At 47.5% G+C, this 14306-nt stretch overlaps 1 protein-coding gene across 2 annotated transcripts in view; it reads right to left on the bottom strand.

Moving 5' to 3' along the window:
* The window catches only part of KIF20B (kinesin family member 20B), a 110619-nt gene that overhangs the window by 62383 nt on the left and 33930 nt on the right, over positions 1 to 14306 (bottom strand). For both annotated transcript variants that reach the window (XM_075935117.1, XM_075935118.1), the window contains 4 exons: positions 13715 to 13862; positions 12291 to 12516; positions 5485 to 5546; positions 5139 to 5258 (listed from right to left, as the gene is read on the bottom strand). In XM_075935117.1, the coding sequence (XP_075791232.1) occupies positions 5139 to 5258; positions 5485 to 5546; positions 12291 to 12516; positions 13715 to 13862 (556 nt within the window). The remainder of the gene's footprint in view (positions 1 to 5138; positions 5259 to 5484; positions 5547 to 12290; positions 12517 to 13714; positions 13863 to 14306) is intronic.

The raw sequence follows: 14306 nt of genomic DNA, 5'->3' as shown, positions 1-14306 counted from the left end.
TCATATGCTCCAGCCCCCTAATCATTTTGGTTGCCCTCCGCTGGACCCTCTCCAATGCGTCCACATCCTTTTTGTAGTGGGGGGCCCAGAACTGGACACAATACTCCAGATGTGGCCTCACCAGAGCCGAATAAAGGGGAATAATGACATCTCTGGATCTGCTGGCAATGCTCCTCTTAATGCAACCTAATATGCCATTAGCCTTCTTGGCTACAAGGGCACACTGACTCATATCCAGCTTCTCATCCACCGTAACCCCCACGTCCTTTTCTGCAGAACTACTACTTAGCTGGTTGGTCCCCAGCTTGTAACTATGCTTGGGATTCTTCCGTCCCAAGTGCAGGACTCTACACTTGCCCTTGTTGAACCTCATCAGATTTCTTGTGGCCCAATCCTCCAATTTGTCTAAGTCATTCTGGACCCTATCTTTGCCCTTAAGCTTATCTACCTCTCCCCCCAGCTTAGTGTCATCCGCAAACTTGCTGAGGGTGCAATCCATCCCCTCATCCAGATCATTAATAAAGATATTGAACAAAACCGGTCCTAGAACCGAACCTTGGGGCACTCCGCTAGAAACCGATCGCCATCCTGACATCGAGCCATTGATCACTACCCGCTGGGCCCGGCCTTCTAGCCATCTTTCTATCCATCTTACCGTCCATTTATCCAATCCACATTCCCTTAACTTGCTGGCAAGAATATTGTGGGAGACCATATCAAAAGCCTTGCTAAAGTCAAGGTATATCACATCCACTGACTTCCCCATGTCCACCGAGCCAGTTACCTCATCATAGAAGCTAATCAGATTGGTCAGGCACGACTTGCCCTTCGTGAATCCATGCTGACTATTCCTAATCACTTTCCTCTCATCCAAGTGCCTCAAAATGGATTCATTAAGGATCTCTTCCATGATTTTTCCAGGAACCAAGGTAAGACTGACTGGCCTATAGTTCCCTGGATCATCCTTCTTCCCTTTTTTGAAGATGGGCACTACATTTGCCTTTTTCCAATCATCCGTGATTTCTCCCGATCTCCACGACTTTTCAAAGATAATAGCCAAAGGCTCCTCAATGACATTTACCAACTCCCTCAGTACCCTCGGATACACTAAGTCCGGACCCATGGATTTATGTACGTTTAGCTTTTCTAAATTGTTTCTAACCTGTTCTTTACCCACCACGGGCTGTCCATCTTCATCCCATCTTGCGTCACTTAGCACAGAAGTCCAGGAGCCGACCTTGTCCGTGAATACAGAGGCAAAGAAAGCATTGAGTACTTCAGCTTTCCCCACATCATCTGTCACTAGGTTACCTCCTTCATCCATTAGGGGCCGCACACCCTCTCTGATCACCTTCTTGTTAACATGCCTGTAGAAACCTTTCTTGTTATCCTTCACATCCTTAGCCAGTCGCAATTCCATTTGCACTTTCGCCTTCCTGATAACCCCCCGGCATTCTCGAGCTATACCTTTAAACTCCTCCCTGGTCATTTGTCCAAATTTCCACTTTTTGTAAGCTTCCTTTTTGTGCTTAAGTTCACCAAGGGTTTCCCCTGTAAGCCAATCCGGTCTCCTACCATGTTTGCCTCTCTTGCTAAGCGTCGGGATGGTTTCTTTCTGTGCCTTCAATAAGGCTTCTTTAAAATACTGCCAGCTGTCCTGGACTCCTTTCCCCTTCATGTTAACATCCCAGGGGATTCTGCCCATCAGATCTCTGAGGGAGTCAAAATCTGCTTTTTTGAAGTCCAAGGTGTGTATTTTACTACTCTCTTTTCTTCCTTTGGTCAGGATCCTGAAATCTACCATCTCATGATCACTGCTTCCCAGGTTGTTACCCACCTCCACTTCCCCTATTAGTTCCTCCCTGTTTGTGAGCAGAAGGTCAAGCTGCGCACGGCCCCTGGTCGGATCCTTCAGCATTTGTGTCAAGAAGTTATTCCCAACATTCTCCAAAAACTTCCTGGATTGCTTGTGTACTGCCGTATAGGTTTCCCAACAGATGTCAGGGTGATTAGAGTCCCCCACGAGAACCAGGGCCTGCGATCTGGAAGCTTCGCTCAGTTGTCCGAAGATAGCCTCATCTACCTCATCCACCTGATTCGGTGGCCTGTAGCAGACACCAACCACAACATCACTGCTGTTGTTTGCTCCTTTAAACTTAACCCATAGACTTTCAACAGGTTTTTCTCCCTCTTTATACTGGAGTTCAGAGCAATCATAGTGCTCTTACATATAGTGCAACTCCTCCTCCTTTTCTCCCCTGCCTGTTGTTCCTGAACAATCTATACCCTTCCATGACAGTGCTCCAATCGTGCGAGTCATCCCACCAAGTCTCTGTTATCCCAATTAAATCATATTTCTTGGTCTGGGCCAGGGCCTCCAGCTCTTCCTGTTTGTTGCCCAGGCTTCTCGCATTAGTGTACAAACACTTCAGGTGACCAGTTGATTGTCCTATCTTCTCCATTCGAAGCAGGGGTCCTCCCTTTCTTGCCCCTTCCTCTCTGCATTTCTTCCCGGCATCCGACTTTCGAACTTCCCTCAGGGTTTTGGTCACCATCCCACGACGAACCTAGTTTAAAGCCCTCCTCACTAGGTTTGAAAGCCTGCCCGCGAAGATGCTCCTTCCTCTCTTTGTTAGGTGGATCCCATCTCTTCCTAACAATCCTCGTGCCCGGAACAGAGTCCCATGGTCGAAGAAACCAAAGCCCTCTCTGCGACACCATCTGCACAACCACACATTTACATCCTCAGTTCGACAATCCCTACCCAGTCCTTTCCCTTCAACAGGGAGGATGGACAAGAATACCACTTGCGCTCCGAATTCTTGGATCCTTCTTCCCAGCGCTACATAATCCATAGTAACACGCTCAAGGTCATTCTTGGCCGTATCATTAGTTCCCACGTGGAGAAGCAGGAAGCGGTAGCGATCCGAAGGTTTGATCAGCTTGGTAAGCCTCTCAGTGACATCCTGAATGCGAGCTCCCAGTAAGCAGCACACATCCTCAAGGGCTATCGCCTCCTCCAGAGGGGAAAGGGGACTGTCTTCTGACTGCACCAGCTGAGAATTGTCCTGATTGCCCGGTAATTGACCGTCCTTCTCAGAATCTGGCATGGATCCAATAGTGTGGGAAGGTGAAGCTGGCGGTAGCCTTTTCCGTGACTATGGGGTAGCAGAATGGAATTTAGGTGGTTCCCAATAATCTCAGGTGCCCAATGCGGCTGGTAATGAGGTGGTGGATAGTACAAGCTTGGCTGCCATGGAGGGTGATACGGGCATGCTGCGTAGTGATGCCCCTGCTGAGATGGGGTGGGAGGTGAATGCTGCAAGGAGAATGCACTCCTCTGGTCATAATGATCTCCTTTAAGCACCCATATCCATATTGTGGTGGTGAATAGGATGGGTACAGTGCCAGAGACTGCTCCCTTGATGGGAGTGGGGCAGGTTGTCTTTGCTCACTAGTACTCTCCCTGAGTCCCCTGCAGTTTGTTTCCTTTAAAACACATCTGGTTTGTCTGTGGGCTGAAAGCCTGTAGAGGGGAGGCACTGGAGAAGCCGCCACGCTGAGTGGTGGTGTCGAAGATTTGCAGGGCCGCTTTGCAGCTGGTTCTGCTTCTCTAGCCGGTGCTGCACGTGTAAACGCTTGCTTTGGCACCGGAGTTTGTCTGGGCGCTTTCCCCAGTGCAGAGAGTGAGCGTGTGGCTCCTATATGCATGCTCGGGGCCAGAGCAGGTGATTCAGAGGCAGACTTCGGCACCACGGAACTGGTCGCCACATCTTCCGTGGTTATTCTGGGGTACAGATCAGGTGGCAAAGACCTGGCAGGAGAGACCCTAGTCAGCTGATGACCTTGAGGCTAATCTGCGCTTGGGATTTTATGCCCCTTGATCCCGCACACTTTCAGCTAGAGGTTGTAACGGCTTCTCCATAAGGGACATACGGAGCCTAAGCTCCCAGTCCTTTCTTGCTCTGGCAGACAAGTTTTTGCAGTGCTTGCATTTTTGTGGGATGTGTAACTCCCCCAAACATCTGGGACAGCAGCTATGACCATCTGAAGATGGGATGGATTTTCTGCAGCTGCGGCATTTAACCCCCCGCGAGCCAGGTATATTAGAGCTGTTGGCAGTGGAGGTGGAGGGGAGGGGCTCTTAATTCAACTGTTGGCACGCTCGTGGGTAAAGGCAGCTGTTTTATGAGATTTTGATCTTTTTTCTCCCCTTCACCCCGGCTTTCTTCTTTCTTTCTTTTTTTAAAAGAGTGAAACCAGTTGGCGCAGAGAGGAGCCGCTGCCTCTGAAGCAGCTAGCGCTGACTGAACAGTGTTCCCCGGTTTGTTTTGTTTGTCTCTTTGAAGTGGAAATAAAGTAACAAGGCAATCTGTAATTAAATGAGATCAAAAGGTTGTGAAGAGAGTGAAATATTTCTGTGAGGAGAGAAGCACCTGAGATGGCAGGAGAGCTCCGTCCACAACAGAGGACGGAAGAAGAGGAACTGAGGGAAGGGGATTCGGGCTGCACTCAACTGTCAAACTGCCAGCAGCATGAGAGGCTCACTGCGCATGCATGGCCCAACTGCTACCTGCTATGAAAAGGTCTCTGAACCTGCAGCTCCAGGAAAGACCCATTGCCTAGAGTGGAGCACCCACAGGGACATCACCCAAAGAACAAACAACCACTCATGACTCCAAGATCTCTTCTTGAGAGGTAAAAGCGAATTTAGACCCCTATTATTTTTTTTTGGTGATTATGTTAGGATTATATTTTTCAATGTGCATTACTTTGCATTTATCAACAATGAATTTCATCTGCCATTTTGTTGCCCAGTCACCCAATTTCGACAAATTCCTTTGTAAGTGTAAAGTGGACTGCTAAGAATTAACTATCCTGAGAATTTTTTTTTTAAATCATCTGGAAACTTTGCCACCTCACTGCACTCTTTCTCCAGACCCATTATGCATATCTGGAATACCAGAGGTCCCACTACAGTTCTTTGAGGGACAAGACACTGCTGTTTACCTCTCTCCATTACAAGAGCTGATTATTTACTCCTACTTTGTTCCCATATTTTAAGCAGTTATTACATGCATTTAAAAAGTCAGATAAGTTTTGTACATTTTAAGAAATGAAGATGCAAACAAACTTACATAGTCTTTTACTGTAGTTTCTAAATGGCATATTAAGACTTTTAGTCTACTTATAGCATCATCTTTTTGCTCCACAATGCACATGAGCTCTTCAATTCGTTTATTCTGTATCGTCATTTTCTTTAAAAAGAGAAAAACTACATTTTACTAGGTTTTAGATAACAGAATGCATTGTAATATAATTCCAAATCTTTTATACTCAAACATGCAATGAGAAACAAAACTTAGTAGTGCTAGGCATATTCGGTGAAGCACACTATGAAATTAGACATTAAGCTACTGTAATTTTGAATGAATAATTAAAGCAGATCGTTTCAGTGAATTTACTTCTCTTAAAAAAAGTTACCTCAGTAGCTTCTTCAAGTTGTTGAGCAGATTCTTGTAATTTAATCACTTGCATTTCAAACTCTGTAATCAAATAGAGAAACTGGTTGACACAAATTAGATTTCAAACTAGTAGCTCATTCAGTAAGTTTGGGTACTCTTCCTACAATTAGGTTTTAGCCATGTACCAGTATTAAAGGTATTTAATTAGGCAGTCTAAAATACTTGATTTTCAAATAAGTTTCTTAAAATAAATGCATACATTTTAACCAACACAACCTAATAATTGCACTTTAATATTAAAGTTATTGTTCTGAGCAGGACTCCATGATCAGGCTTATTGGTAGTCACCTATTTGATTAGATACGTTATTACATCAATAAGGATTGTGAATTTTTCACTCCCAATACAAGAAAACTATCCCTCCACCATGAAAAAGGCCACCAACCCACAAGCGATTAAGTGAATGAAATCCAGGCATGAGAATTTCTCTCATGCGTACACAAACACAAAAGGCCTCCATCTGCAGGACTCCTCTGTGGAAAAAATAGTGTGAATAGAACACTTTTTCCCTCTGTTTCATTAGCACAGATTCTACTGCTCCTAGCTGCATAACATGGTTCAACTCCTGGTGCAGTGGATACTCTGAAGAGAGATCTCTGAAGAGTGATCCAAAGGGAGTGTGGAGAGAGGAGTTGGAAAGAAAGGGGATAGAGTAACCAGTTTCTACCATTTCTAGCACCTGTCAGATATGAGCAGGGCTCGACAAATGCACTTGCCCACAGCGAGTAGATTTTTCCAGCTGGCGAGTTCAGGGGCGGACTGGCCAGGTGGGCCGTTCTGACAGGCTGGTGGAAGCCCGCACTACGGGTGGCACGCCCCATCCGATCCGCCAGCCGGCAGAGGAGCACAGCGCTGCTGGGAAGGGGGAAGTGAAGTGATTCTTCCCACCGGGCTGCCTGCGTGCAGCTCCGGCACGAGGAGGTGGGGCAGGACGCCAGGATGCTGGCGTGACCTGGACCCGCTGATTTTAAAGGGCCGCAGCAGCTCAGCTCTGGCTGCGTGTCTCTGGGAGCTGGCTGCAGCGCGCAGCACAGCCAGGGCCTACCCCGAAGGCTCCCATCCTGCCATGGCCCCAGCCCCCCTTTATCTCTGAGCCGCCTGTTCCCCACGCCTCCCCTGCACCCTGGACCCCCTGCTCTCCCTCTTCCCTATGGCTCTGCGCCACCCTTACAACCCGCACCCTGCTCCCCCCCAGCTCTGTGCTGCCCGTTCCCTGCACTGCCCCTAGACCCCGATCCTTCTGTCCCTCCCGTTCCCCGCATCCCATTCCCCGTGCCTCCACCGCACCCTGCTACCCCCAATCCCTGCATCACTCTGGCTCTGTGCCTCCCGTTCCCTGTGCCACCCCCGTACTCCCCTACTGTTCCCTGCACCCCTCTGGCTCTGAGTTGTCCCCGCACCCTGCTCCCCCTGTGGGTCGGAGTGAAGGGTGCTTGCCCATAGGGAGGGGCTAGACAGGGCAGGGAAAAGGCTGCTGTGACCCAGCAGCAAGTGAAAGGGGGAAGTTCACTTGAAGCACCTTTGCCTTTATGGAAAAAAAACGAATGAAAATTCTAATTGTTATTTATAGGGCTAAAATGCCGGGACAAAAAAGAAAAAAAAAAAAACCCATTGCAAAATGCAAACATATGTAAAAGACAACAAAAAGGGGGGGGGGGCAGCAAAAAACCTAGCAGCTGGCCCCTGGGGAGGGGAAGGAACTGGGCTGGGCTGTGGGGAGGGGAAAGGAGGGGAGGGGAAAAATATGGGGAAGGTGCTTGTGCTGAGGGGAGGAGGAGGTCAGGAGAAGAAGAAGAAGAAAGGGGAAGGCACCAAAGGGACAGGGGTGGAGGAGAGACAAATGCCAGGGGGCCAAGTGCAGACAATGAGGAAAAGGGCAGGAGGGGGAGGTGTCAGTGGGAGGGGGGGACAGGGTGATGCTGGGAGAGGAGAAGGTAAGGGCACTGGGGCCTAGAGGGGGAGGGGGAGGTGCCGGGAGAAGGCTTGAAAGAAGGTGTGGGCATGAGGAAGGCAGGGATGGAGCAAGGCATCTCTAAGGGCACAGGGGCATGAGGGGAACAGGGACAGAGGGTGGGGAGGGAGTGGGTATCAGGGAAAAAGAGAGCAAAGGGGGCAGAGGCAGTGAGGGAAGGGGAAGGTACCAGGAGGGTGCAGGTGCCAAGGGATTCTGGGGGTGAAGCAGAAGGGCAGACACCTGCAGGAGAGGGACCAGCACCAGAGGAGAGAGGCAGGTCAGGTGTGTAGAGGGAGGTTTTAGGAGAGGGGATGAGGAGGGGTAGCTCATGATCAGAGTGGGGCTACTTGAGGAGTGGGCACAGGACAGAGAGAAGGGCTGCCAGAGGGGGGCAGGTCTCAGGAAGGCAGGAGTCAGGACAGCAGAGGAGGGTGAGTGGTTGGGGGGCAGCAGGCTCCAGGGGAGGAGACATGGTAGAGAAAAGAGAGAGATTTATAAGATATTTATTAATAACCTGGGTGATATTTATTAAGAACTTATTAGTAATTACTGTTCTTAGTCTTATTAGGAATTTATGCCATTTAAAAAAAAAAAAACACTTTGTGGGGGAGGGTGGCGAGTCCCTTTTTTGTCTGGTGAGTAGGGTTTTCCATAATTTGTCGACCCCTGGATATGAGAATCTCCCAAGTTAGATAAAATGGGACAATCTCTGAATGTTCAGGAGAGACATGGTGTCACGGAGAGCTGGGGTTTTTGGGTCTTCGACTAAGGCAGGAGTGGGGAACCTTTTTCGGATCAGGGGCTGCTGACCCACAGAAAAATCAGTCGGGGGCAAATAAACCCTCCAAAGAACAAACCCTCACTGATGTGGCTCCTGACTGAGGAGAAAAACACTCCCCATGTTCCCCTCCAACACCAAAGCCTAGGGGAGCCCAGGCTAGTAGATTGTGTGCGCTCCAGCCCTGAAGTGGGGCAGCAGGGGGGTTGGACCACCAGCAGGGATTCCCCAATGCTGGGGAAGAGCACTGAGTCTTGGGGGCCAGATCCAAGCAAGCTGGGGACTGCATTTGGCCCCCCAGGCCTTAGGTTCCTCCAACCCTGGACTAAGGCTTCAGATTTGTTGTCTGGGGGTTAACGGCTGGGATGCAGCCACTGAAGAAGTAGACTGTTATTTCCATGAGGGACTATGCCCGCAACCTCACGATTCAATTGCCACTGTTTGCAAATACATAGGCTAGTGGAATTGTTGGGGTGTATAGTAATTTGGTTTTGTTTTTTTCCTTGGGTTGGGAGTATAGATTGACAAAGACTGGAGTGTCACTTGTGAGTCCTTGAGTGAGTGGAGGGACTCATCCGTCTTCTCGGCAAATAGTCTGGGCCCCTCAAGTGACAAGTCTTCCACCATGGATTGCATCTCTTTGGAGAAGCCAGAAAGATGGAGCCAAGGGGTTCATCTCATTACATGAACCATCACACCGGAGCTTGCAAATGTGTCTGTGGAATCAAGTGCTGTTTGGACAGCTGTTTTGGAGATGAGTTGTCCCTCTGCCACAAGTACTGCAAGTTGTTCTCTCTTGTCCTCAGCAATAAAGTTAGTCAATTGGGAGATATTCATGAAGTTTGTATAATCATATTTTACAAGTAGTGCTGCATAGTTGGCTATGCGGAGGTGAAGCATGGCCAAGGAGTAAACCTCATGTCCAAACATATCACGACTTTTCCAGTCCTTATGAGGAGTTGTGTTCCTGGGCTGTCATTGCCTGCCACATTCCTGAACTTCATCAATAAGGAATTAGGCACTGGATGCAAGAAAAGAACTCTATGCCCTTGGCTGGTACATCATATTTCTTGTTGGACTCTTGCAGGTTGAAGGAGCAATTACAGGAGTCTGCCAAATGGTTTTGACAGGGTTCATTGGTGCATCATTCATGGAAAAGAGGACTCTGAATGAACCAGATGTATCCAGAATGTCCACTTACTAATGTGTTATTTGAATCTCCTAAAGAAAAACAGTCACAGAACCAAGCTACCTTCTTAAACAGGTCTTGGAATAATTTGAAAATCATACCCTGTATTGGGGGGGAAAGTAGCATAATGGTGTTCTCTGTGGATAATGACAACAAGTGGTTGTTACGGGGTCATCCTCTTCTTCCTCTGGTTCCCCTATCACCATTGAGGGTGCTGCTACAGAAGCTACCTTCAACTGCTGTGCCCCAGGTCTCGATGTAGCAGGTAATCCCTATTATTGGGGTAAGTGGCCTACAAATTCTAATATGCCCATTGGGGTGAAGTATTGGGGGCCACCAGGGTTGTTCATACCACAGTAAGTACTTACGGTCAGGGTAGTATGGCCAAAGAGATGCTCTTGTGTTGGCTGATTCCTGGTAGACAGGAGACAATGGAGGGAGAGCTTCTTGGTTTTCCTTTTTCGCATAAGGTGCAGGTGATATTGGGGATGCAAGGAGACTAAATGCCAAATTCGTGTCAGACTGACACAAGGAAAGGGAAGTTAGGGGCAAAGCCCAGTTACAGATGCTTCTGACTGAGGAACTGCTGCTGTGCTGGTTTGATTGGACCCTGAAGCTGCCAGCTTGTCAGTGCTGGGGACAGTGAAGCATAAGATGGCACTGTCAGTTGCATCTCTATCAGCATCAGGAGTGCCTTTGAAGAAGCCATCATTTGCGTCGGTGCCATGCTGCTCTTTGAAGGTTGTAGTTTCCTTATTGGCAATGCAGAGGCTGGGGTTTTGATTTTCCATTAGTGCCTCTGTTGTAGCCAACTCTGGCAGAGTCTAGTGGTGCCAGGGTTGTCTTCTGCTTCAGCTCTCAGTACTGACAGCGCAGTCTGTGCTGGATGCCTGCCTGTGGAACAACTCTCCTCTGCCAACCCCTGCAGTGGGGACTTAAAGAGGCAGGCACCTAAGTGATGTTTGGAAGTGTGTTCCGATGTGGGAGTAGAAGAAGGACCCCTGTCAGGAACCATGGTCAGTGAAGCAAGTTGGAGGAAGGGTTCCAAGTTTCAGGTTCCGATGCAGGTTTGAGATACAGCTCAAATTTCCTTCTTGTATGGAGAAGTAAGTCTAGCCCATCTTGTTCTGGCTGTGAGCTTGAGCCAACGTGGACACTTTTGTAGAATTCATGCTGTAACATAGCAGAGGTGCTGTCTGCTCTGTAACCTGGGGTTCCCCTACGCTGTGATGTGCGATTCCCACTGACTCACCCACATGTGTATTGGCCCAGACACCTGGTCTCAGCCTGAGCAGTTAACAAGGCTCTTCCCTGGGGGAAGAGACAAAGGAAGGGAGGTGGAGACCAACACCTGGCTGGGGGCCAGCGTCTGGGAGCAAGGCAGTCTGGCTGGAAACATGAAGAGAGGAGACTAAAGTGGAGGGCTGGGAGTTTAGGGGCCTAGGCACCCCACCACAAGGGGTCTACGGGAGCCTGGCCTTCACTCCTGTAGCCACATCATGTCTACACTGTGCTGTATCCTGGAGAAGCAATAAACCTTCCCTATTCTACTGGATGGTGGAGTCTGTTCTTGCTGCTATGGGGGTAAAGGATCTGGGGAATTCCCGACACGCCGTTACACATGCTTCGCCTGAGCATGGAACACATTAACTACACTACAGCAATCCCAGACAGGGATCACAAGCTTGCAGGTGGGGCAGAGTTTTAAGTCTTGGAAACAGGGTATTTAGGGGAGGAGAGACTGGCTTTCACCTTCAACCAACTATGCCCAGGTGTGACTGGTGTTCTGCTCAGGCAGTAGCTCACAACGCAAGGAAGAAAAAACAAAAGGAAGGCTAAGTAGCTACTAACGAGGAAACAAAATAACTAATTAACAACTACCTAGCCAGCTACTGATTGTGTCTTTTTTTTTCCCCCTATCACCCTAGGCAGAGCAGTGTGGGTTGGTCTGTCACACAGAGTTAGTTAACTGTCTGGGAGAGTGACCATACATGTGACTCAACCCAGCACTGCCACCAAAAATAGGCTCCAACTATTAGTGCAGGGATGCGAAAGCAAACACCTACAGTGGAGCAGCCACAGGGACAGCACTAGAGCAGCAACTATATTATCTGGCCCTGTACCAATCGGAAAGCTCTATAAAAATTGCTTTTTCTGATCTTCATTGAAAGTCTGATTTATAGTCTGGTTGACGTGGGACTGGCAGGGTCCCTATCTGCTCCCTAGAAACAGCAACATGCTGCTGCTGCTCCAAGGCAGAGGAAGGAGTTATGGGGATTCCGTATCTGCTCCCACTCCATTCTGAGCACTGGCTCTGCAGCTGCCATTGATTGGGAACAGCAGCCAAGGGGAACTGTGGGAGGGCCGCACCTGAGGACAGAGCAGTGCACAGAGCCATCTGTGCCTCTGCCTAGGAACAGCCAGGACATGTCACCACTTTCGGAGAGCCACCCAAATCTGACATTCCAAAACTAGTCTCCATGCCATGATCCAGGCCTGAGCCCTTTCCTCTACCAAATCTCCCTCCTTGAGCCCAACCCCTGCAATCTAAACCCTCTAGAGCCCAGCCTGGAGCCCCCTCCTGCATCCCAAATCCCTCATCTCCAAACCCACACATCCCCAGCTAGAGGTTTGGTTGAGCTTAAAATAGTGTAATTAAAAATAAGAGCTAGCATCCAATTTGATCAACTAGAAAGATCACAGTATGAGATGTCAAATATATTAAAATATAAATATTAAAACAGAGAAAAAATGAAGATATCGAATCCACTTAATTCATTAAAATTCAACACAATTTTCTATATCTGCATTAGTTCAGAACCACTCTTATTTTACCCCACATACCTTTAGTTCTCTGTGTTAGCTCTTCTTTAGTTTTAGTTAGCTCAACAGTAGCTTTTCCCAGATTTTGTTCAAGCCAAGCAATAGCTTCTTGTGGGTCTTCTAAAGATACAATATACCTGTGAGTTTCTTCTACCTGCTTCTTAATATCAGTGACATCATCTTGCAGAGATGTAATAATGCCCTCAAAATCAACACTGCTTTCAGGAGCTACATTATTTCCTCCTTCCTAGAAAAGGAATTTAAAAGTGTTTTATGGTTATATAGAAATGGCCTAAATTGCTAAATCAGCTGACACAGAACTCTAGTTCTATTAGACAGATCCTACCACAGCCATCATTTCTATGAAAACGAGCAGTCCTATGGCACAGCTTTTATGGGTAAAACCCTTTTCATCAGAAGAGTTAGAGTGAAAATTGTAGGATCCAGATTCCACTCCAACTCATCTGATGAAATGGGTTTTACCCATAAAAGATCATGATATATTATAGTGATAGAAATGTAGCCGTGTTAGTCTGGTGTAGCTGAAACAAAATACAGGACTATGTAGCACTTTAAAGACTAACAAGATGGTTTATTAGATGATGAGCTTTCATGGGCCAGACCCACTTCCTCAGATCAAATAGTGGAAGAAAAGTCATGACCATATATACCAAAGGATACAATTTAAAAAAAAAAAAGTGAACACATATGAAAAGGACAAATCACATTTCAGAACAGAAGGGGGATGCGGGGGGGGAAGGAAGGTAAATGTCTGTGTGCTAATGGTATTAGAGGTGATAATTGGGGAAGCTATCTTCAACTACCTTATCCATTACAAAGATAGCTTCCCCAATTATCACCTCTAATACCATTAGCTCACAGATATTTACCTTCCTTGCCCCCCCATCCCCCTTCTGTTCTGAAATGTGATTTGTCCTTTTCATATGTGTTCACTTTTTTTTTTAATTGTATCCTTTGGTATATATGGTTGTGACTATTTTCTTCCACTATTTGATCTGAGGAAGTGGGTCTGGCCCACGAAAGCTCATCATCTAATAAACCATCTTGTTAGTCTTTAAAGTGCTACATAGTCCTGTATTTTGTTTCATGATATATTATGTGCATTAGTATCTAAGGTGCCACAGGATTGCTAATTTTTAAATCTCATAGTGCACAGATGCCAATTTTCATCCATTGAAAAATCCCCAAAATAAATCTTGTTGAGTTCTTTAACGACAAGCTAAAAAGGTACCAACATCTAGTTTAATAAGAAATAAGGTCTACCCTAACTGGGACAAGAATTCTTGAAATCACCACCACCAAATTCCTTGGTCTCTGGAGTTAATTTACATTAACACAACCATGAAAGTGCTCATCCCTTAACAGTAGGTTAGTTAAAAGTACAAAGACAGATCCTTCAACAATGTGGGGGAAGGGGAAAATACCAGCATTCCAGCTCTTTCATTACAATGGGAATCCTTTGTGTCCTGTTCATCCCGGTTTTTGGCACATTCATTTACTAACTCCTTGTAGATTTGCAAGCGTCGTTCAGAATTTTCTGCCAGCAACTCTCGTTCATGAGAAAGGTGTTGCCTGTATTTAAAGAGTTCAAATGCTAGAAATTAGTTATTTAAAAAGAGATCGTTAGAAGTCACTGACACTACCTTCTGACTGTCATGTGGGAGAATATGCAGGTTCTGTTAATTTTAAATCACTCATAGCTGCTCTAACAAACTTCACTATAGGTTGGACCTCGCTGATCCAGCACCCTCGGGGCCTGACTGGTCCCGAACGAGGGGATTTGCCAGACCAGGGAAGGTCCCTCCCATCGTGGCCATGCTGTCACTGGGCTAGAGCTCCAGCCTTCCCTCACTACTGCCTTAGTCCCGTGGGGCTCCTGCCAGCCCTGTTACTGCCAGGGCCAGAGAGAACCGCAGCCAGAACAGCGCTGCCGTGACAGAGCTCCGCAGCTGTGGCTGGAGCTCTGTGACCAGGGCAGGCGGCTGAGCTGGAGAGCTTCGCAGCCTGGGCCAAAGC

This window comes from Pelodiscus sinensis, chromosome 8 (assembly GCF_049634645.1).
Source record: "Pelodiscus sinensis isolate JC-2024 chromosome 8, ASM4963464v1, whole genome shotgun sequence".
NCBI lineage: Eukaryota > Metazoa > Chordata > Testudines > Trionychidae > Pelodiscus > Pelodiscus sinensis.
Note: the sequence above shows the minus strand (reverse complement) of the source record. Positions and strands in the feature narration are given on the sequence as shown.